This window comes from Cherax quadricarinatus, chromosome 26, assembly GCF_038502225.1.
Source record: "Cherax quadricarinatus isolate ZL_2023a chromosome 26, ASM3850222v1, whole genome shotgun sequence".
NCBI classification, from domain to species: Eukaryota; Metazoa; Arthropoda; class Malacostraca; order Decapoda; family Parastacidae; genus Cherax; species Cherax quadricarinatus.
Window position 1 is genome coordinate 32,095,451 of NC_091317.1, and position 24,918 is coordinate 32,120,368.

A 24,918-nucleotide genomic window follows, 5' to 3' on the forward strand; every position below is an offset into this window, starting at 1 on the left:
GAGTGTAAGTAAGGTAGCATTTATGAAGGAATTCAGGGAAACCAGCAGGCTGGACTTGAGTCCTGGAGATGGGAAGTACAGTGTCTACACTCTGAAGGAGGGGTGTTAATGTTGCAGTTTTATAACTGTAGTGTAGGCATGCCTCTGGCAAGACAGTGATGTACTGAATGATGATGAAATTTTTTCTTTTTCGGGCCACCCTGTCTTGGTAGGAAACAGCCGATGTGTTAAAAATGAATAAAAATAATAATAACAGCTTCTGTACAAGAATGTCATATACATATGTGTATTCAACTCTACATGAATATCATGTCATGTACATAGCCTCCACTCAGTGTTACATCTTACTGTGAATGTGGCTTAGATTGAAAAGAATATTTTGAGGAATTACTGCAAGAAGTGATAAAGGATAGAGATGTTTCATTTTGGCCTGGGTCCCAGTGGGGCCTAAGCTATCCTCCCGGAGGTGTGTAGAAATATATCTTGTTGGATGAATCTTATTAGTGCCACCTGGCCAAGTGATTAACACACTGGCCTGTGAGGTTTAGGACTCACTTGTCATAGTTTAAGCTTCACCTGTTCCATGATTTGTTTGCAATAGTGTTATTAACAATTTCATGAGTTGCAGTTTTAATACATGTTATGTCACAGGTATGCCCCACTGAGTGCACGATTAGTGGAGTTCTTGCAGTGGCCAGGTTGGCGTGCGATTACTGGTGTCCTTCAACTTTTGCCAGGGCCAACTCTCACTGAGACGCAGCAGCTTCCTAGTGCCCTTAGGCAGAGAAGTAATACTTTTTGTCTTTTTTACTTGATAATGCAATAAAATAGTGTCAACAAAGAGCACTGCAGCATTTGAACCCAGGCTTCCAGCGTGTCTCAGTACTCTTCCACACACACCAATATATTTCCACTGAAGTTCATTTTCATGTTTAGCAGAGTGTGTATAAAATGATTTGATTGTGGTTACTGTAGTATAATTAGGCACTCCACACTATGTTTGCATAGCAGTTGCTCACATGTTACTACTTTCTGGTTATTCACACTGACATTTTACTGTGCCATGAATATAATATTCGTTATATTCATGGTATAGATAAGGATTAGTATTGACTATAGACTATATTCCCAGAACATGAGTAACAAGAAGTATTTTGCAGAACATGATGTAGTGTGCCTAGTTATACCTACCACAATCCACTTGTTTCATATATACTTTAATGTATATTCATATAGTTGCAGGATATATCTTGTTCATGGTGTTTGTTGGCTGGAGACTGAGAATCAAGTTCCATTGAGCTCTTTAACATGAAAAATCACTGTGCACTAATGTGGAATTTCAATGTAGAGAAAGACAGTGATTTGGTGTATGAATTTGTTAAAATACCTCATTGTGAAAAGTTATTTTATATAGAGTATAGTGTGGGGTACTTAATTGTGCCTACCACATTTATATTGCTTTTTATACATTATATGAAAATCATTTCCTGTATAGTTTATTTGCTCACTGTATTTTATAGCATGATGTATGTTCATGCTGCAAGCCTGGCTGTGAGTAAGTCTGCAGTTCTCTTTTGACACATGTTACATTCGTGATCTTCTGGTGTGCATTTTCAATGTATGACGATATGTCTGTAAGGTTGAGGATGAGTACCAGTAAATGTATTTATAAGTGAAGTAATGCTTTATGTCTCATTACTTTATTTCTTAGTACTATAGCACTGTTCCCTCTTTTAAAGTCTGTGAAATTTTCACATCCAGTTTTAACCCCTCTTGTTAATTAGTAAAGAATGTCCAAGGAGCTTGGACATACATCATGTATGTGTGAGCGTGTTAGAGAGGAATGAGTGGAGACAAATGGGTTTTGGGACCTGACTAGCTGTGGGAGTGTGAACAACGTTATATTTTGTGAAGGGATTCAGGAAAACTGGTTAGCTGGACTTGGAGTCCTGGAGTGCCTGCACTCTTAAAGGAGAGGTTTAGGTTGTTTGCTGTTTGGAGGGACATCTGAACTATTGTATATGCACATCTCTGGCAAGACAGTGATAGTGTGAATGATGGTGAAAGTGTTTCTTTTTCGGGTCACCTTGCCTCGGTGAGGTAAGACCGGTGTGTTAAAAAAATATGAATATAATTTTATTTTATTTTTATGCATTGTATAACTTGTACTCTACAGTATTACTATATACAGTGCAGTACTTTAAACTTGTCTTAAATTAATGTAATGTGTTTTCATATTTGCCTTATAATATTGTTGCCTGCCTCTTATAGTTGTATTTTTTTTTTTTTTCAACAAGTCGGCCATCTCCCACCGAGGCAGGGTGACCCAAAAAAGAAAGAAAATCCCCAAAAAGAAAATACTTTCATCATCATTCAACACTTTCACCACACTCGCACATTATCACTGTTTTTGCAGAGGTGCTCAGAATACAACAGTCTAGAAGCATACACATATAAAGATACACAACATATCCCTCCAAACTGCCAATATCCCAAACCCCTCCTTTAAAGTGCAGGCATTGTACTTCCCATTTCCAGGACTCAAGTCCGACTATATGAAAATAACCGGTTTCCCTGAATCCCTTCACTAAATATTACCCTGCTCACACTCCAACAGATCGTCAGGTCCCAAGTACCATTCGTCTCCATTCACTCCTATCTAACACGCTCACGCACGCTTGCTGGAAGTCCAAGCCCCTAGCCCACAAAACCTCCTTTACCCCCTCTCTCCAACCCTTTCGAGGATGACCCCTACCCCGCCTTCCTTCCCCTATAGATTTATATGCTTTCCATGTCATTCTACTTTGATCCATTCTCTCTAAATGACCAAACCACCTCAACAACCCCTCTTCTGCCCTCTGACTAATACTTTTATTAACTCCACACCTTTTCCTAATTTCCACACTCCGAATTTTCTGCATAATATTTACACCACACATTGGCTGTCTCCCACCGAGGCAGGGTGATCCAAAAAGAAAGAAAATCCCCAAAAAGACAATGCTTTCATCATCATTCAACACTTTCACCTCACTCATACATAATCACTGTCTTTGCAGAAGTGCCCAGATACAGCAGCTTAGAAGCATGTATAAAGATATACATATAACATATCCCTCCAAACTGCCAGTATCCCAAACCCCTCCTTTAAAGTGCAGGCATTGTACTTCCCATTTCCAGTACTCGTAATATCCTTATATTATTGTTGCCCACCTCTTATAATTGTATATCTCATGATATCCTTGTGTTCATTTCTGTAGCATTTCATATCACTTCTCACCACTAGTTATAACTTCTTAGTCTACATTACTTACCGTTTCTTTTTTAATGCATTCATATTGTATATTTCCACCCAGGAGGTTCAGGAGGATCTGTACAAAGTGGAGGAGAAGGTGGGACAGCACTGGTGTTCTTCATAGGAGGCTGCACCTACTCAGAAATTGCTGCCCTCCGCTTCTTAACAACAAGGGTTGATCAAGGTAAAACTATCAGTCTGTGTTTGTATATTATAACCTTATATATTAGAGTCATACCAAGCACAGCTGTAAGTTAACCCTTTCATTGTCGAAGGCGGCCTGCTCACAAACTTGCTCTCAGTTGAATAATTAAAAAAAAAAGAAAAATTGTTTTTTCTTATGAAATGATAATCTTTTCTTGATGGTAACAACACCAAAAGTACGAAATTTGATGGAAAACTTGCGGAATTACACTCTTGCGAAGTTAGCGGTCTCTACAATATTTACGCATTGGCGATTTTGCCCACTTTGAGCCCTATTTTCAGCCAGTTCCATTGTTCCAGTCGACCAAACTCATAGCTATTTCACTAGAACTCCTTTTGTTCTATCGATTGAGTACATGTATAAGAAACTGCCTATTTACCGATTTCAACTACCCAACAAAGTGATCAGAAATTGGTAATTTGGCAAATTTCATACTCAATTCAAGGAAGGCCAATTTCAAAATAGGGTCCAGAATTAACAATGAAAACATTTCTAGCATTAAAGTAACATTTTCTTTCTTCATTAGACATGTCTTCAGGCCCCTCTTATATTATGCTTGCTTTCCATCTTGAATTTTTATTCACACAAATTATAGAAGATTTACTGTCATGCAGGCTACTGCATTATTGTAAAAATGGTATTAATAATATCAGTGCATATGTGAAAGCATATTAGACCCACCAGTTGACGTGTATTGGATGCGTGACGTAATTTGTTTACTCTTGAACATCAGCAAAAATCGAACATTTCTACTACTTTGAGCTCAATTTCGAGGTGCTTTTCGTCAATAAACAATTCAAAATCATCTCTAGTTTTGTAACATATCTTCCATTCTAGCAAATGAGACCAAGAAAACGAGAATACAACCATAAATACTATAGGAAAATACACCGCAGAGTTGCTGTTTTAAATGAAAAAAACAATCAGAGTTTTTTTTTCTCTCATTATGCACTGCATGCTGCGGGATTTTTTTTATACTGCGCACACTGACCACTCAGACCCATTCTCTCATATGTAGGCCTACCAGCTTTCTCTTGCACAATTCGAAGCCACTAGAATTTTGACGTAATATTACAGGACTGATGCTGGCTTACAAGCTGTAATATTACGGGACCGACAGTGAAAGGGTTAACAGTGTATAATGACTCTACTGTTGTCAGCTCCATGGACTCGGATCATCTTGGCAACACAGTGAAGGAGTTTATTTGGTGTTGGTGGCTACAGTGTTTACCTATAGTGCTAAATGATGGTTTACTAAATGGCCTGTTTGCCCTCAGAGACATCCCTCAAGCGCTCATTGACACAGAAACACAATTGATTCTTAGTTTTACAAAGCACAACAGGGATAGAAACTGGCTGTATCCCACCGAGGTAGGGTGACCTAAAAAGAAAAATGAAAGTTTCTCTTCATAAATTTTCCGAGAACTACTAAACACCACAAATGATGTCATTGAAGTTTTGGCAGTAAAGATTGAAAACCAAAACCTTGTCATTGTGGTTGCATACAAGCCTCTGGATGCAACTTTCCAGCAATTCCAGGAATAGCTTTTGAAAAATAACCACTGTCTGGAAAATCTCCCAACTCCTGCCCCAAACATCTTGCTACTGGGAGATTTCAACTTGAGATACCTAAACTGGAGGAGTGTAGCAAATAATATTTTAGCAGAGATCACCCCAGGAGGCAGCTCAGATGAAAATTCACACACACATGAGCTATTAAATCTCTGCACCAAATTCACTTTAAACCAGCAAATATTAGAGCCTACAAGACTAGAAAATACGCTGGACCTCATCTTCACTAACAATGACGCTCTGATATGTAATATAACCACATCAAAGACAATGCACTCAGATCACAACATAATGGAGGTACAGACATGTATGCACAGGTCTCCTGACCAGCAAAATGTGATCAATCATGAGGGTGTCTTCACAGAATTCAACTTCAGTAACAAAAACATACAATGGGAACAAGTCAACCATGTCCTAAATGAAACAAGCTGGGAAGATATCTTAACCCTTAAACAGTCCAAACGTATATATACATTCTCTCGCGTAGCGCTCCAAACGTATATATACATTTCATTTGTCATTCATTCAACATTGGCATGATAGGCCTGAGTCACCTAGACATGAGAGAATGGGTGTGCGCACTCAGTGTGTGCCATATGAAAAAATTGGGGATGCCTGGGTATTGCTGGTGTCCTTTTTTCTGTCTCCACATGATCTTTTTTCCCACTACACCTATACACACCCCTCTGGGTTTTCTTCTATTTTCTTTCTAGTTCTTAAAAAAAAAACAATTTTTTTTTCTCAAAATATTTGGGGTGCTGCGTGGATGAACGTATATATACGTTTGGGCTGTTTAAGGGTTAAACAACACGGATCCTAACCTTTGCCTAGAAAAATTAACTTTGTGGCACTTGAGGTCTGCTCAAGGCACATTCCATTAAGAAAAAGAAAGTGAAGATGTAAACTAGAAAGAGAGAGAGACTCCCTATACAGACTAAAGCGAAGAATCACAGAGCTGCTGAAAGGGGCTAATATACAGTATCTGAAATATGAAGGGAGGCACTGGTCAGACAAATAGCAAAATCGAACTTAAGCTCAAGGAATCTTACAGGAGACAAGAATCTCAGGAAGAACTAAAAGCCATAAAGGAAATTGAAAAAACAAAACAAAATACTTCTTCTCTTATGCCAAATCTAAAGGTAAAACAATATCCATTATTGGGCCCCTGCTAAGGCAAGATGGAACATTCACAAATGACAGCAAAGAAATGAGTGAGATACCAAAGTCCCAGTACAACTCGGTGTTCAGCGAGCCATTACCTAGGCTAAGGGTCGACAATCTAAATGAATTCTTTATGACCGACACCCAAAATCTGGTTATCTCAAAAATCTCTGATATTATCCTAACACCACAAGACTTTGGAAAGGCAATAAATAACATGCCCATGCATTCTGCCCCAAGCCCAGACTCATGGAACTCCGTGTTCATCAAGAACTGCAAGAACCTGTCTTGTGCCTTCAGCGTTCTATGGAGAGAGAGCATGGACACAGGGGTCATCCCACACTCACTAAAAACAACAGACATAGGCCCACTATACAAAGGTGGCAGTAAAGCAATTGCAAAGAACTACAAACTGATAGCACTAAAATCCCATATCATAAAAATCTTTGAAAGGGTTCTGAGAAGCAAGATTGCCAACCACCTAGATACCCATCAGTTACGCAACCCAAGGCAACATGGGTTTAGAGCAGGTTGCTCCTGCCTATCCCATCTATTGGACCACTGTGACAAGGTCCTGGATGTTATAGAGAATTAATGAAATGCAGATGTAGTATAAACAGACTTTGCAAAAGCCTCTGACAAGTGTGACCATGGTGTAATAGTGCACAAAATGTGTGATAAAGGAATAACAGGAAAAGTTGGTAGATGGATCTATAACAAATAGAACACAAAGAGTAAGAGTAAACAGAGTAAGGTCTGAGCCAGCTATGGTGAAAAGCTCTGTTCCACAGTACTCTCTCCCATCCTTTTCCTCATCCTCATATCTGACATAGAGATGTAAGCCATAGCTCCACGTCTTCATTTGTGGATGACACCTGAATTGCCATGAGAGTGTCCTCCATTGAAGACACTGCAAGACTTCAAGTCATCAACCAAATTTTCAAATGGGTTACTCAAAATAATATGAAGTTCAGTGAAGAGAAATTTCATCTACTCAGATATGGAAATTAAAACTGTATCAGGGTATACAACAAATTCTAACCATTTTAGCCCTTTCAGGGCTGGTGCCGTACTAGTACGGCTTGCACGCCAGGGTTGGTGCCATACTAATACAGTGGATCCCCGGTTCGCGATGCTATCGGTATCCGATAAATCCAGTAACCGATGCATTATATCGCAAAAAATTTGCCTCGGTTCCCGTTACAAAACCCAGTATGCGATGCGATTTGTACGAGACGTGTCCACGTGTGGCCTAAACTGTCCCATGTGTGCCAGTGTTTACAAGCCAGCCAGTGTGCGCGCATCTAAGGATACATTCGGTACATTCCATATTATCCATATTATCACTGTTTTTTGTGCTTGTTTCTGCAAAATAAGTCACAATGAGCCCCAAGAAAGCTTCTAGTGCCAACCCTTAGAGACCAAGGGTGCTAATGACTATTGAAATGAAGAAAGAGATAATTGCAAAGTACAAAAGTGGAGTGCGTGTGTCGGAGCTGGTCAGGTTGTATAGTAAACCCCAATCAACCATCTCTACTATAGTGACCAGGAAAACAGCAATCAAGGAAGCTGTTCTTGCAAAAGGTGCAACTGTGATTACGAAACAGCGACCGCAAGTGTTAGAAAATGTTGAGAGACTGTTATTGGTGTGGATAAATGAAAAACAGACACCAGGAGATAGCATCTCTCAAGCGATCATTTATGAAAAGGCTAGGCAGTTGCATGACGATTTGGTAAAGAAATTGCCTGCAACTAGTGGTGATGTGAGTGAATTTAAGGCCAGCAAAGGTTGGTTTGAAAGATTTAAGAATCGTAGTGGCATACATAGTGTGATTAGGCATGGTGAGGCTGCCAGTTCAGACCACAAAGCGACTGAATTTTTTTTTTTTTTTTTTTTTATTAACACACTGACCGATTCCCACCAAGGCAGGGTGGCCCGAAAAAGAAAAACTTTCACCATCATTCACTCCATCACTGTCTTGCCAGAAGGGTGCTTTACACTACAGTTTTTAAACTGCAACATTAACACCCCTCCTTCAGAGTGCAGGCACTGTACTTCCCATCTCCAGGAGTCAAGTCCGGCCTGCTGGTTTCCCTGAATCCCTTCATAAATGTTACTTTGCTCACACTCCAACAGCACGTCAAGTATTAAAAACCATTTGTCTCCATTCACTCCTATCAAACACGCTCAGGCTTGCCCGCTGGAAGTCCAAGCCCCTCGCACACAAAACCTCCTTTACCCCTTCCCTCCAACCTTTCCTAGGCCGACCCCTACCCTGCCTTCCTTCCACTACAGACTGATATACTCTTGAAGTCATTCTGTTTCGCTCCATTCTCTCTACATGTCCGAACCATCTCAACAACCCTTCCTCAGCCCTCTGGACAACAGTTTTGGCAATCCCGCACCTCCCCCTAACTTCCAAACTACGAATTCTCTGCATTATATTCACACCACACATTGTCCTCAGACATGACATCTCCACTGCCTCCAGCCTTCTCCTCGCTGCAACATTCATCACCCATGCTTCACACCCATACAGGAGCGTTGGTAAAACTATACTCTCATACATTCCCCTCTTTGCTTCCAAGGACAAAGTTCTTTGTCTCCACAGACTCCTAAGTGCACTGCTCACCCTTTTCCCCCCATCAATTCTATGATTCACCTCAACTTTTATAGACCCATCCGCTGACACGTCCACTCCCAAATATCTGAATACATTCACCTCCTCCATAGTCTCTCCCTCCCTGTGCATGAATTCAAGGAGTACATAGAGGCTGAAGGATTGAAACCTGAACAAGTGTTTAATTGTGACAAAACAGGCCTGTTTTGGAAGAAATTGCCAAGCAGGACCTACATTACTCAGGAGAAAAAGGCACTCCCAGAACATAAGCCTATGAAAGACAGGCTTACTCTTCTGATGTGTGCCAATGCTAGTGGTGATTGCAAAGTGAAGCCTTTATTGGTGTATCACTCAGAAACTCCCAGAGCACTCAGGCAAAAGAATATCCTCAAGGCTAATTTGTGTGTGCTGTGGAGGGCAAACAGTAAGGCATGGGTCACTAGGGGCTTTTTCTATGATTATGCCATGCATTTGCCCCCATGTGAAAAATTACCTAATTGAAAAGAAATTAGACCTTAAGTGCCTCCTGGTATTAGACAATGCCCCTGGTCATCCTACAGACTTGGCAGAGCGACTTTGTGGGGACATGAGCTTCATTAAGGTCAAGTTTTTGCCTCCTAATACCACTCCTCTCCTGCAGCCCATGGACCAGCAGGTCATTTCCAACTTCAAGAAACTGTACACAAAAGCTATGTTTGAAAGGTGCTTTGAAGTGACCACAGATACTCTATTGACTCTAAAGGAGTTTTGGAAGGATCACTATAATATCCTCAATTGTGTAAACCTTGTAGGTAAGGCTTGGGAGGGAGTGACTAAGAGGAAAAACTGTGGCCAGAATGTGTAGACAAAAGGGATTTCGAAGGGTTTGAGGCTAACCCTGAGAAGCCTATGCCAGTTGAGGAATCCATTGTGGCATTGGGGAAGTCCTTGGGGTTGGAGGTTAGTGGGGAAGATGTGGAAGAGTTGATAGAGGAGGACAATGACGAACTAACCACTGATGAACTGCTAGATCATCTTCAGCAGCAAGAGGCCAGACCTGAGGAAACTGCTTCGGAGGAGGGGATGGAGAAATTGAAGAAGTTGCCTACTTCAAAGATTAGGGAAATGTGTGCAAAGTGGCTTGAAGTGCAAAGCTTTTTTGATGAAAATCACCCTCACACAGCTACTGCAAGTCGTGTTGGCAACCTGTACAATGACACTGTTGTGAAGCACTTTAGGAAAGTCATAAAGGATCGAGAGGTACAGGCCTCTATGGACAGATATGTTGTGCGACAGAAGTCCAGTGACTCTCAAGCTGGTCCTAGTGGCATTAAAAGAAGAAGGGAAGTAACCCTGGAAAAGGACTTGCTACCTCAAGTCCTAATGGAGGGGGATTCCCCTTCTAAACATTAAAAACTTCGACACTCTCCCCTCCTCCCATCCCATCAATCATCACCAGATCTTCATTAAAGGTAAGTGTCAATTATTCTATTGTTATTATTCTATTGTTATTGTTGTTATTGTAATTATTCTATTGCATTAAACTTAATATTTCATGTGGTAAAAGTTTTTTTTTCATACTTTTGGGTGTCTTGCTCGGATTAATTTGATTTCCATTATTTCTTATGGGGAAAATTGATTCGCTTTCCGATAATTTTGGTTTACGATGAGCTCGCGAACCGGGGATCCACTGTACGTGTAAATTCTAGCGCCTTCAAATCTAGCGAGAGAAAGCTGGTGGGCCTACATATGAAAGAATGGGTCTATGTGGTCAGTGTGCACAGTATAAAAAAATAATCCTGCAGTGCACAGTACATAATGAGAAAAAAAAAACTGACCGTGTTTTTGGTTTAAAACAATGATTTTGCAGTGTATTTTTGTATGGTATTTATGGTTGTATTCTAGTTTTCCTGGTCTCATTTTATAGAATGGAAGACATATTACAGAAATTGAGATTATGTTGATTAGTTTCACAATGAAAAGTACCTTGATATTGAGCTCAAGGTAGCAGAAATGTTTGATTTTTGCCAAAGTTCAAAAGTAAACAAATCATGCCATGCATCCAGTACATGTGAACTGGTGAGTCTGATGTTCTTTCACAAGTGCGCTGATATTATTTATACCATTTCTACACTAATACAGTAGTCTGCATAACAGTAAATCTTCTATTTTTTGTGAGAATAAAAATTCAAAGTGGAAAGCAAAAGAAATATAAGAGCGGCCTGGGGACATGACTAATGAACAGAGAAAATGTTATTTTAGTGCCAGGAATGTCTGTCTTGTTTATTCTGGATCCTATTTGGAAATTGGCATCTTTTGAAATTTGTGTGAAATTGGCAAAATTGCCAATTTCTGACCACTTTATTGGATAGCTGAAATCCGTAAATTGGTGGTTTCTTGTACTCATTTGATAGAAAAAGTGGAGTTCTAGCGAAATAGTTATGATTTTTGTTGACTGGTACGTTGGAATTGGCCAAAAATAGGGCTCAAAGTGGGCGAAATCGCCGATGTGTCAACATCGTCGAGGCTGTTAACTTTGCAAGAGCATAATTCCGTAAGTTTTCCATCAAATTTCTTACTTTTGGTGTCATTATGATCAGAAAAAGATTCTCTGTCATTTCATGAGGATTTATTTTTTTTTTTAAATTTTCGACCCTGAGAACAAGTTTAGAAGAGGGCCTCTCGACCCTGAAAGGGTTAATCGCCTCTTACTACACATATGGTTTACGGAGATAAACAGAAATAAACAAGAACAAGAGCTATTAAGAAAATAGAAGAAAACCCAGATGGGTGTGTAAATGTGTGTGTACATGCATGTGTAATGTCACATAAGTGTAAGTAGAAGTAACATGATATACTCATTATCCCACATGTTTGAGACAAAGACATCAGTAGTCTTACCATTGTGTAAAACAGTCACAGGTTTCCATTTCACACTAATTTGGCAGGATGGTAGTACCTCCGTGGGTGGTTGCTGTCTACCATCCTGCTACCTAGGGGGGGATGGTAATTATATTCATATAATACAAAAACTTACTTATATAGGTATAACATGCATGCATTCATTATGTACAGTACATGCAAGTGTATATGAATGTAGAAGTCACCATTAGTGACTGTAAATATTGCTAGTGAATCTTAGTGAATTTGAGTCCCTATTTGGAATCAGTGTATTAACCCTTTCAGGGTCCAAGGCCAAAATCTGAAGTGGTGCCCCAGTGTCCAAGAATTTTCAAAAAAAAAATTTTTTTATTCTTTCTTATGAAATGGTAGAGAATCTTTTTGTGAATGTAATAAAACAAAAAGTACGAAATTTGATGGAAAATTGACGAAATTATGCTCTCGTGAATTTTGATGTGTCAGCGATATTTACGAATCGGCGATTTTGCCGACTTTGACTCCCATTTTAGGCCAATTACATTATTCCAGTCGACCAAATTCTCAGCTATTTCACTAGTATTACTTCTATTCTATCGATTGAGCACAAGAAATCGCCAAGTCAACTGTTTCAACTACAAAATAAAGTGACCGAAAATTGGTAATTTGGCCAATTTAACACAAAGTTCAAAATATTCCAATTTCAAAATAGGGTCCAGAATAAACAATGTAGGCATTCCTGGAACTAAACTAACATTTCCTCTGTTCATTAGTTATGTTTTGAGGCTTTACAAATAAATTCCATTTTGATTTTTTATTCACATAATGAATTTTTATTCACACCAAAAAATAGAAGATTTACTGTTATGCAATATTGTAATAATTGTATAAATATCATCACCACATTTGTGAATGTATATTAGACCCACCAGCAGGCGTGTATTAGACGTGTGAGGTCGTTTGTTTACTCTTGAACATCGGCAAAAATTTAACATTTCCGCCACTTTGAGCTCAATTTCAAGCCATTTCCAGTGCTAACACCAATCAAAATTATCTCTATTTCTGTAATATGTCTTCCATTCTATCAAATGAGACCAAGAAATCACAAATACAACTATAAAAAACATACAAAAAAACACTGCAAAGTCGCTGTTATTATTATTATTATAATCAAGGGGGAAGCGCTAAACCCGGAGGATTATACAGCGCCTGGGGGGGGGGGATGTGGAAGGCATTCAGGCTTAATTCGGGGAACTGGAGCACAGATTCAATTCCCTAAATCAAGAGCCCCTCACCAACATCAAGGAACCTTCCTTGAGGGGAAAGTCGCTGTTTTAATCGAAAATCATGGTCTCAGTTTTTTTTTCTCTCATTATACACAGTGTGCTGCAGGATTTGTTTTATGTGGTGCACACATACCACAGAGATGTATTCTCTCATACCTAGGCCCAAATTTACCACTCACAGTTTATCAGAATGAGCTGAGCTCATGACGTAGATCTACGGTTTGGACCCTGAACGTAAAGCCGTAGATCTACGGGACGGACCCTGAAAGGGTTAAAGTAAGTACAGGTACCATCCGACTTACGACCGAGTTCGGTTCCAACAAACCGGTCGTAAGTCAAAATGGACGTAAGTCAAACCTTACTACTGAATATCAACATCACATTTTTGTAATGACTTTATTTTATTGTTTCATTTTGGTATTTCATTTTTTACTTTACTTTTTATGCTATTAGTTCTGTATTTTATACTGTAAGGTTTAGGATAAACACTGTGTACAACAAAAACAGTTGTTTATTTCCCAGAAATTTGGTATAGAAAACACGGTCATAAGTCGAATGGTCATATGTCGAGCAGGTCGTAAGTCGGATGGTAGGTGTATTGTGCTGTTAGTGCTTTAGCAGGCCAAATGGAAACTGGCCCTCAAAATCATCTACACATAAACTACAAGAATTGATTAGTCCTTTATTTACAGCAACATCCATCATGTTTATTGTGTTAGTTTTAGGGTTCTGGTGGAAGTTCAAAAAAAGTTTTTGCAACAGACTACCTGTACTGTATTTATGAAATAGCTGATATCTGTGGGAGCTTTGATGACCCACTTAGTGGCACTAGGAAATGTTGGCTATCTCACCTTGTTTCTTAAGTGGAAACTCTTGTGATATGATCCAAATATTGTAATTTACATCACCTACTTTCCTTTGTTCATTCCCTCTTCTCACCAGAATATAAATTTGATCATGCTTGTTTTATTTAATATAAAGTAGTACACTACGATATTTCATTGGAAATAAATAATAAAAAATTAGAGTACTTAAAATACAAAGGATTAACGCTTTGACTATTTCTGTCATATACACGTATATATGTCTTACGAGCACTGTTTTTGACGTAGTATTTGTACTCCAAAATTCTAGCGGCTTCAAATCAGGTGGGAGAAAGTTGGTAGACCCACATGTGAGAGAATGGGTCTGTGTGGTTAGTGTGAACAGTATAAAAAAAAATCATGCAGCACGCAGTGCATAATGAGAAAAAAAAACCTGGACCTTGTTTTTGGATTAAAATGCCGACTTTGAGGTGTATTTTCATGTAGAATTTATGGTTGTTTTCTCATTTTCTTGGTCTCATTTGATAGAATGGAAGACACTTTGCAGAAATAGAGATGATTTTGATTGGTTTCACGATGAAAAGGACCTAGAAATTGAGCTCAAAGTAGTGGAAATGTTCGATTTTTGCCGATGTTCAAGAGTAAACAAATGACGTCATTGTCCAATAAGTGTCCAACTAGCCATTCTAATATGCAGTCACGAATGGGTTGACATTATTTATACAATTATTACAATAATGCAGTAGTCTGCACAACAGTAAATCTTCTATTTTTGTGTGAATAAAAATTTAAAATAGAAAGCAAGAGTAATATAAGAGGGGCCTGGAGGCATAACTGATGAACAGAGAAAATGTTATTTTAGTGCCAGGAATGTGTGCATTGTTCATTCTGCACCCTGTTTTGAAATTGGCATCTTTTTTAATTTGCGTGAAATTGGCCAAATTGCCAATTTCTGACCGCTCTATTGAGTAGTTGAAATCGGTAAATGGGCAGTTTCTTGTACTCAGTCGATAGAACAAATGGAGTTCTAAAGAAATAGCTATGAGTTTGGTCGACTGGAACATGAAATTGGCCAACTTCGCGAGAGCATAACTCCGTGAGTTTTCCATCAAATTTCGTACTTTTGGTGTCATTAACATCGGGAAAAGATTCTCGATCATTTCATAAGATTTGTTTTTTTTTTTTGAAAATTTTACGATACAAAGAATCACTTTAGGATTTGGGGTTGTGACAGTCAAAGGGTTAAGGAATATTGCATTATGTTAACTAAATTTTAGTAAGGTTATGTAAGGTTGAGAAAGTTTCAGTGAAGATGTAAAAAATTGGCTTACCATATTTGTTTGAGTATAGTGTATCTTAACAAAAATCCACCAGTGACTGATGTGTTTCACCTCATATCTCTTGCAACATGTTATTCAAGATAGATTTTGATGAGATCCAATTTCTGTACAATGGTTGTTCAAGTTGCATGCCCTTTGCCATTTTTGCTGATAGTGGCAGAAACAATTAGTTGCCAAAATGATTTCCTCATTACCTGTTTTTCTGTACCCCCTTTTTTTTACTGGTTAAGTAGCTTTTAATTATTTTTTCTTCACCAGGTGGTCCAGAGTATGTGATTGCAACCACAAAAATCATCAATGGAAATTCATTTCTTCTGTCTCTCTCTGATGAACTTACTCCATAGAGTCCTTCTTTGGAAAGTTGAGTTGGAAATAAGGAAAGTCAGATGAAGAAACCAAAGGATGAGCAAGATATAAACAACAACTGAACAGTGTTGTCTGACCTGCAGCAGTTAACAAGTTTTTGGTTGCTCCTTTGCTAATTTTGTTGAAGTCATTAATTATTATTTTAGTACATAATGCATTTGGACTTCTAAAATTTTATACTCAAGAGATTAAGATGCGACATAAATTCATTGTGTAAAGCAGTATTAATGAGGATGCAGTGTTAATTTATAATATTAATCCAAAGAAATGTGTGAAGGCTGTACTTGTAATTTTGAGCCATGGTGCTTTCAGTGCATATGTAACAAGGTGATTACTCATGATTATACTTGTTCACGTATATGCTTTGGTACAAACATTTTACACATCCCCACATGTCTGCACTTGTTTACATATATGTACTTTGGAGTGAATGATGGTGAAAGTTTTTCTTTTTCGTGCCATCCTGCATTGGTGGGAATCGGCCAGTGTGTTAATAAAAAAAAATAATAATTCTATCATTCATTTGCACTTGTGTATTTAATACACATGCTTTCCTATAATTCTTTCTCTGCAATGAAAAAGAGAAAAGGAAGCACAGATGTACACTGTCACTTCTTGGTCATCTTGCCTTTCCTCTCACTCACTCTCTCTCACTCTCTCATTCTCACTCTCTCACTCTCACTCTCTCTCTCTCTCTCTCTCTCACACTCTCTCACACTCTCTCTCACACACACACACACACACACACACACACACACACACACACACACACACACACACACACACACACACACACACACACACACACACACACACACACACACTCACACTCTCTCTCTCTCTCTCTCTCTCTCTCTCTCTCTCTCTCTCTCTCTCTCTCTCTCTCTCTCTCTCTCTCTCTCTCTCTCTCACTCACACTAACTCTCACTCACTCACAATGTACAAGTCCACCAACCATTCTAACATTACATACCTACTTTCTTTCATCATCTTGGGTGTTATCCCATTCACCCTTACTAGTTTTCTCTGACCTTTCCTATTGCTTCACTATTCTGACTCTTCACTCAAAACTAATCTCATTTCCTTCCAACCAAAACTTAGTTTCTGCCTCAGTTGAACCTGTTTTATAAACTACTGCTGAAGAGAATTAAGGAGGTATCAGATCTTCTGATACCTCTTTTCTTTTTTGCTATCGTCTTGCTGTTATTCTTTAAAGTCGGATATTTAGAAATTTTTTTTATTACCCACCTATTCTTTCATTTGTGCCACATTTTGTAGCTTGTTTCCATATTACCTCTTTTACTTTAAAACTTTTGCACTGTGACAATCTTACACAATGCAAGTTTTTCTCTTGTATTACCATTTTGACAATATTCAAGAAGTCACAGTTTTAATTCCTGTAACTACCCTCCTAACCTCACAAACCTTTGTTGTACTCCATATCTTTTTCTCATTATGCATGAACTAAATATGTATGTATGCATAGGTGCCATGGAGGGACCAAATATTTTTTAGTATATAGTCAACAAAATTTAATGTTAAATTCTGTTGTAAAAGAACAATTGTATACAGTAAAAGCAGTTTTTAATGTGACTTATCTAGGACTCTTATCCTAGAAGTGTTCTAGCACAGTCTTAGCCAAGGCCTACCATCCTCTGCCTAACTAAATTATCCGATCTTCAGTTTTGTTTACAAGTCAGGTTGTAGGTGAAATTGAATTCAAATTTATTTGGGAACTAAACATGAAATAGTTACCAGCATATTTGGCATAAATATTCCATGTTTCATATGTATACTTGGTATTTTTAGGTATTCAATACTATGTACACTTCACATAAACACACTGATTGAAATAATTATGATAACAATAATTGTGCTATTACTCTCATTGGATCCTTATCCAGCAGTGGATTAATATAAATAAAAATTATGTAATTATTATTATTTGTTATATTAAATAAAAAAGTCATTTTGTTTTGAGGTTTCCTTTTCCAATAAGTTTTTTTGTATTATGACAAAGAATACATATGTATGATTTTTGTAGCACACTGGGCTGCTACCCACCAAGGTAGAAGCAAAAGGAGGACGCATGTTGTTCGAGAGGTTGATGGATATTTCAATTCAAGTCTAACCCAAGGGAGGTTCCTTGAGGCTGGTGAAGGGCTCTGCTGTACAACCTCCACTGGTGTAGTGCTTCCTCATCAATGTAATAAGTTTAAATGTAATACTAGTGTACATAAAAAAATATACAGTGAAACCTGGTTAACAAGGTTCCAATATTAAAGTATTGCAGGAGAATCTGTTAGTTTCTTGAGAAATTTAACACTGGCATCATCATCACCTTTACACAGGGTGACCCAAAGAGAAAGAAAATCCCCAAAAAGAAAATACTTTCATCATCATTCAACACTTTCACCTCACTCATACATAATCATTGTTTTTGCAGAGGTGCTTAGAACACAACAGTTTAGAAGCATATACATATAAAGATACACAACATATCCATCCATGTGACTTTGTCAATGGTCCAAGTCGGACCGAAACGTCGTCGTAAGCTTCTCTCTTTTATGTGCGGGTTATTTGTGTATATCCATCCAAGCTGTCAATATCCCAAACCCCTCCTTTAAAGTGCAGGCATTGTACTTCCCATTTCAAGCATACATACACGCCCTTCTGGGTTTTCTTCTATTTTCTTACTAGTTCTTGTTCTTGTTTATTTCCTCGCTGTATAGGCTTTGTGGCTTAGCGCTTCTTTTTTGATTATAATAATAATAATTGTTTATTTCCTCTTATCTCCATGGGAAAGTGAAACAGAATTCTTCCTCCATCAGCCATGTGTGTCATAAAAGACGACTAAAATGCCGGGAGCAAGGGACTAGTAAGCCCTTCTCCTGTATATATTAATAAATTTAAAAGGAGAAACCCTCGCTTTTTCTTATGGGCCACCCTCTTGTTGGTTTAGGACTTTCTTTGATTATAATAATTTGGGCCACCCTGCCTCAGTGGGATATGGCTGGTTTGTTGAAAGAAGAAGTCTCAGAATGTTTATCTTTTTTGATTATAATAATAATAATTGTTTATTTCCTCTTATCTCCATGGGAAAGTGAAACAGAATTCTTCCTCCATCAGCCATGTGTGTCATAAAAGACGACTAAAATGCCGGGAGCAAGGGACTAGTAAGCCCTTCTCCTGTATATATTAATAAATTTAAAAGGAGAAACCCTCGCTTTTTCTTATGGGCCACCCTCTTGTTGGTTTAGGACTTTCTTTGATTATAATAATTTGGGCCACCCTGCCTCAGTGGGATATGGCTGGTTTGTTGAAAGAAGAAGTCTCAGAATGTTTATCTATAATGTTGATAGCCAAAACATTTCTTTTCATTAATGCAGGTGACTCCTAACATGTTTCCTTCCATATAATGTTGGTTACGATATTATATGGAATGAGTGAGCTACTCAAGTCCCAATATGACTCAGTTTTTAGCAAGCCGCTAACCAGACTGAGAGTCGAAGATCTAAATGAATTTTTTATGAGAGAGCCACAGAATTTGGTAAACACAAGCCTATCTCATGTTATCCTGATGGCAAATGACTTCGAACAGGCGATAAATGACATGCCCATGCACTCTGCCCCAGGGTCAGACTCATGGAACTCTGTGTTCATCAAGAACTGCAAGAAGCCCCTATCATGAGCTTTTACCATCCTATGGTGAGGGAGCATGGACACGGGGGTCGTCCCACAGTTACTGAAAACAACAGACATAGCCCCACTCCACAAAGGGGGCAGTAAAGCAACAGCAAAGAACTACAGACCAATAGCACTAATATCCCATATCATAAAAATCTTTGAAAAGGTCCTAAGAAGCAAGATCACCACCCATCTAGATACCCATCAATTACACAACCCAGGGCAACATGGGTTTAGAGCAGGTCACTCTTGTCTGTCCCAACTACTAGATCACTACGACAAGGTCCTGGATGCACTAGAATACAAAAAGAATGCAGATGTAATATATATACAGACTTTGAAAAAGCCTCTGACCAGGGTGACCATGGCGTAATAGCGCACAAAATGCGTGCTAAAGGAATAACAGGAAAAGTTGGTAGATGGATCTATAATTTCCTGACAAATAGAACACAAAGAGTAGTAGTCAACAGAGTAAAGTCTGAGGCGGCTACGGTGACAAGCTCTGTTCCACAAGGCACAGTACTCGTTCCCATACTCATCCCCTATCAATTTGAGTTCAGGCCTAATAAAAATACTAATGATGCTATTATACACATGCTAGAACATATATACACTGCAATAGAGAAAAAAGAAGTCCCACTGGGGATCTTCATTGACTTATGTAAAGCTTTTGATACAGTTGACCATGACTTGCTCCACATAAAATTGTCACACTATGGTATAAGAGGGCACTCCCTCAACTACCTAAAGTCATACCTCAGCAACAGAAGCTAATATGTGTACACAAATGGGGCAAACTCTTCCGCACAGCCAATTACAGTTGGTGTCCCACAGGGAAGTGTCTTTGGCCCTCTTCTCTTTCTCATATACATAAATGACCTACCAAATGCATCGCAATTACTCAAACCCACACTTTTTGCAGATGACACTACATACGTCTTCTCTCACCCGAGCCCAGTCATGCTAGCCAATACTGTGAATATCAGATTACAGAAAATATCAACCTGGATGAGTACTAACAAACTTACACTAAACATTGACAAAACCTACTTCATTCAGTTTGGTAACAGAGCTACAGATGTACCTCTTAACATAACGATAAACAGATCACCTATCACAAAGCTAACAGAGGGAAAATTCTTAGGAATCCACCTTGATAATAGACTCAAATTTCAAACACATATACAACAAATTTCTAAAAAAATTTCCAAGACCGTAGGCATACTATCGAAGATATGGTACTATGTTCCACAGTCAGCCCTCCTGGCCCTATATCACTCAATGATTTACCCCTATCTCACCTATGGAATTTGTGCATGGGGCTCAACAACAACTAACCATCTCAGACCACTAATTACCCAACAAAAGGCTGCAGTTAGAATGATAACAAATTCTCACTACAGGCAGCACACTCCACCAATATTCAAAACTCTAAACCTACTCACCATACAAAACATCCATACTTATTACTGCACCTACTATATTCATAGAACACTTAATTCTGATATAAACCCTCCCCTCAAACATCTCCTTACCAACCTCAACAGAACACATGACCATAACACTCTTTGATGTTCCTCGAGTCCATCTCGCACTATGCAAAAACTCAATGCACATAAAAGGCCCTAAAATCTGGAATTCATTACCTGTGAATATAAAAGAAACACTGTCTGTTTATAAATTCAAGTCTCTTCTCAAAAATCACTTACTCACCCACAACTAAATAAATACTGAAAAATTGTATCTCATAAATTGTATCTCATAAATGTTTCTCATAATTGTATCTCATAAATGTCTAACCTGTGACCCAATCAAACTTTGTTATTTTTTAATTACATTACCTAACAGAATACTCCATTCTACTGAATGCTCAGCAACACAGTTGTGGAAAATACTGTATATATTTTCCGGAAATACAGTAATTTATAGGTAAATAGATGCCCTATATTGTATTTTTAAAAGAAGTATGTTATCGAAAAAAAGAAGGGACACTCGCCATCTTGGTTTGGAATTGGATACAACGTTAGTGTAATGGGAAGGAATTTTCGTGCTCTAGAGGTTAAAATTGGGCTGACACCTCTCAAATAGGAGGCGAAATTGTTGGACATGCATTCCTGCATAACTTGAGATATCAGACGACTGGACAAGACAGCTCCAGGAACCTCAGATAAGCTCTCTAGATTTGTGTATAATTCTGGCCAGTGTTTTCATAAATTTAGTTAGTGAGGTTTTTCTGAGTATGATACAACTTAATATCCAGTCAAATTGGTGAGTGATATTAAGATATATTTTCCTTCTGTTATGTAATTGTATATATATATAACCATTTATTATTTTTAATATACAGTCCACAAAATTTATGTATTTAACAGTATTCCTGGTTATACATATTTCATTGGTAATTAATAGGTCCAGAGCAACTTGTGGATATGACAGTGGTAGGTATCGAAGGGGAACATTTTTGCGACTTAGGTGTCCCAAATTCCTACTTGTCTAACTGATAAATAATAATTATCTTTGTTCATTTACTGTTATGTATATATTATTATTATTATTAAAGATTCGCCGGTATTCTCCCGGCCCGGGCCTTTTCCAAGTGGTGGCCCGGCCTTAGCTCCCTCTTTAGGGAGTGTCTGAGACCTAAGTCTCCCATGGGAGGAGGCACAAGTACCTCCTCATCTTTGGGACCAACTGTCCCCAGGCCTAGCCACAAGCTAGGCCTCTCTGGTCTGTCATCCCCGCCCCAAGGGGGCAAATGGGAATGACAGTCTTATGAGCTAAAGGCTCGGGCTCAGGCACCTACCCTACCCTAGAAGGGTTAGGCATGGTGTCGATGTGTTATGTATATAATGATACATTCAGCTAAATAATAACATTAATAACTTAATAACATTAATAACTTCACAACAGCAGTAACAAACACTGACTGGCACACTGAGCTAGAAATCTATACAAATATTGACGAACGTTTTAATAATTTTCTAAAAAAGACCCAATACCTCTATAACAAGCACTGCCCTAAAAAAACTAAACAGATGACAGCTAAGAGACTGAACAGTCCCTGGTTAACACCCAGCATCCTCACATCCATAAATACAAAACACCAATATGAAAAACAGTACAGAATGGGTCACATAACCAGAGACCAAACAAAACGTTACTCGTCAATCCTAACCAGCCTGATAAGAAGGGCAAAAAAATTGTATTATGAGAACAGATTATCCAACTTACGAGGTGATATAAAAAAGACCTGGAAAACCCTATCAGAAATTCTGGGAACAAAAAAGATATCACGAAATAGCGAAATAAAATTAGCAAAATCAGATGAACCCCAACTCCCACCAACAGAAACAGCAAACAGACTCAATGATTTCTTCTCCACTATAGGACAAAACCTTGCCAATAAAATCCTAAGCTCAGATACCCCACCAAATGACTACCTCACCGGCAACTACCCGAACACACTGTTCCTAGCTCCGACTAACCCATACGAAGTCTCCCTTATTATCAACGCACTAAAAAACAAGGCAGGAGATTTAAATACCTTACCACCCTTTATATACAAAAAAGTGTCACAAGTACTATCACCAATCATTGCAACACTCTTTAACAAATCCATTGAATCCTCCACCTTCCCTACAGTTCTCAAAATAGCAAGGGTCACCCCGATCCACAAAGGAGGAGACCAAACAGAGTTGAATAACTATAGGCCAATATCCAATTTACACCCTCTCTCAAAAATCTTCGAAAAATTAATTCATAAACGAATCTACTCCTACCTCATCTCCCAAAACATTCTCAACCCCTGCCAATTTGGATTCAGGCCTAATAAAAATACTAATGATGCTATTATACACATGCTAGAACATATATACACTGCAATAGAGAAAAAAGAAGTCCCACTGGGGATCTTCATTGACTTACGTAAAGCTTTTGATACAGTTGACCATGACTTGCTCCACGTAAAATTGTCACACTATGGTATAAGAGGGCACTCCCTCAACTACCTCAAGTCTTACCTCAGCAACAGAAGCCAATATGTGTACGCAAATGGGGCAAGCTCTTCTGCGCAACCAATTACAGTTGGTGTCCCACAGGGAAGTGTCCTTGGCCCTCTTCTCTTTCTCCTATACATAAATGACCTACCAAATGCTTCGCAATTACTCAAACCCACACTTTTTGCAGATGACACCACATACGTCTTCTCTCACCCGAGCCCAGTCATGCTAGCCAATACTGTGAATATCAGATTACAGAAAATATCAACCTGGATGAGTACTAACAAACTTACACTAAACATTGACAAAACCTACTTCATTCAGTTTGGTAACAGAGCTACAGATGTACCTCTTAACATAACGATAAACAGATCACCTATCACAAAGCTAACAGAGGGAAAATTCTTAGGAATCCACCTTGATAATAGACTCAAATTTCAAACACATATACAACAAATTTCTAAGAAAATTTCCAAGACTGTATCACTCTCTTATTTACCCCTATCTTACCTATGGAATTTGTGCATGGGGGTCAACAACAATTAACCATCTCAGACCACTAATTACCCAACAAAAGGCTGCAGTTAGAATGATAACAAATTCTCACTACAGGCAGCACACTCCACCAATATTCAAAACACTCAGCCTACTCACAATACAAAACATCCATACTTATTACTGCAACTATTACATACATAGAACACTTAACTCTGATATTAACCTTCCCTCAAACATCTCCTTGCCAACCTCAACAGAACACATGACCATAACACAAGGCACAGATCACTCTTTGATGTTCCTCGTGTTCATCTCACGCTATGCAAAAACTCAATGCACATAAAAGGCCCTAAAATCTGGAATTCATTACCTGTAAATATAAAAGAAACACTACCTGTTTATAAATTCAAGTCTCTTCTCAAAGATCACTTACTCACTCAAAACCAAATAAATACTGAATAACTGAACCTTATATGTTACTATATGTTACTCACAATTATAGCACACAAATGTTAAACCTAGGACCCAATCTAACTTTGTTTTTTAGTGCCAGGAAGGAGAAAAAACTGGCAGGAAATGGCAGAAATCGTACACCAAATCCAGTCATTCCTGGAGTGGAACCACAGTCGATGGCCTCCACTCCAAACCAACAGATACAGATACTAATGCCGGAAAAAAAATCCCCCCCAGTACCAACAATACCACCAGTCCGATAACATTCTTCTTTGCAAATATACAGGGTCTAAAGCCAGCAACAAACAACAAAATACCTTTCATCCGTGGACTGCTTGCAGAGGCAAAGGCAATGTTCGCGGCTTTCACTGAGACCCACATAAAGGATCACTTGGACAACGAAATATGGATTCCAGGTTACAACCTATACAGGACCTTGTCGTAGTGGTCCAATAGTTGAGACAGACAGGAGCGACCTGTTCTAAACCCATGTTGCCCTGGGTTGTGTAACTGATGGGTTTCTAGATGGGTGGTGATCTTGCTTCTTAGGACCCTTTCAAAGATTTTTATGATATGGGATGTTAGTGCTATTGGTCTGTAGTTCTTTGCTGTTGCTTTACTGCCCCCTTTGTGGAGTGGGGCTATGTCTGTTGTTTTTAGTAACTGTGGGACGACCCCCGTGTCCATGCTCCCTCTCCATAGGATGGATAAGGCTCGTGATAGGGGCTTCTTGCAGTTCTTGATGAACACAGAGTTCCA

At 38.6% G+C, this 24,918-nt stretch overlaps 1 protein-coding gene across 2 annotated transcripts in view; it reads left to right on the forward strand.

Annotated features, from left to right (window-relative positions):
* Positions 1-16,050, forward strand: part of car (vacuolar protein sorting-associated protein 33A) — a 56,346-nt gene extending 40,296 nt beyond the window's left edge. The window contains exons 9-11 of one of the 2 annotated variants that reach the window (XM_070088892.1): positions 652-788; positions 3,354-3,476; positions 15,416-16,050. In XM_070088892.1, the coding sequence (XP_069944993.1) occupies positions 652-788; positions 3,354-3,476; positions 15,416-15,501 (346 nt within the window). In that variant the 3' untranslated portion in view covers positions 15,502-16,050. The remainder of the gene's footprint in view (positions 1-651; positions 789-3,353; positions 3,477-15,415) is intronic. The other variant, XM_070088893.1, reaches the window with a different exon arrangement.
* The last annotated feature ends 8,868 nt before the right edge of the window (positions 16,051-24,918 follow it).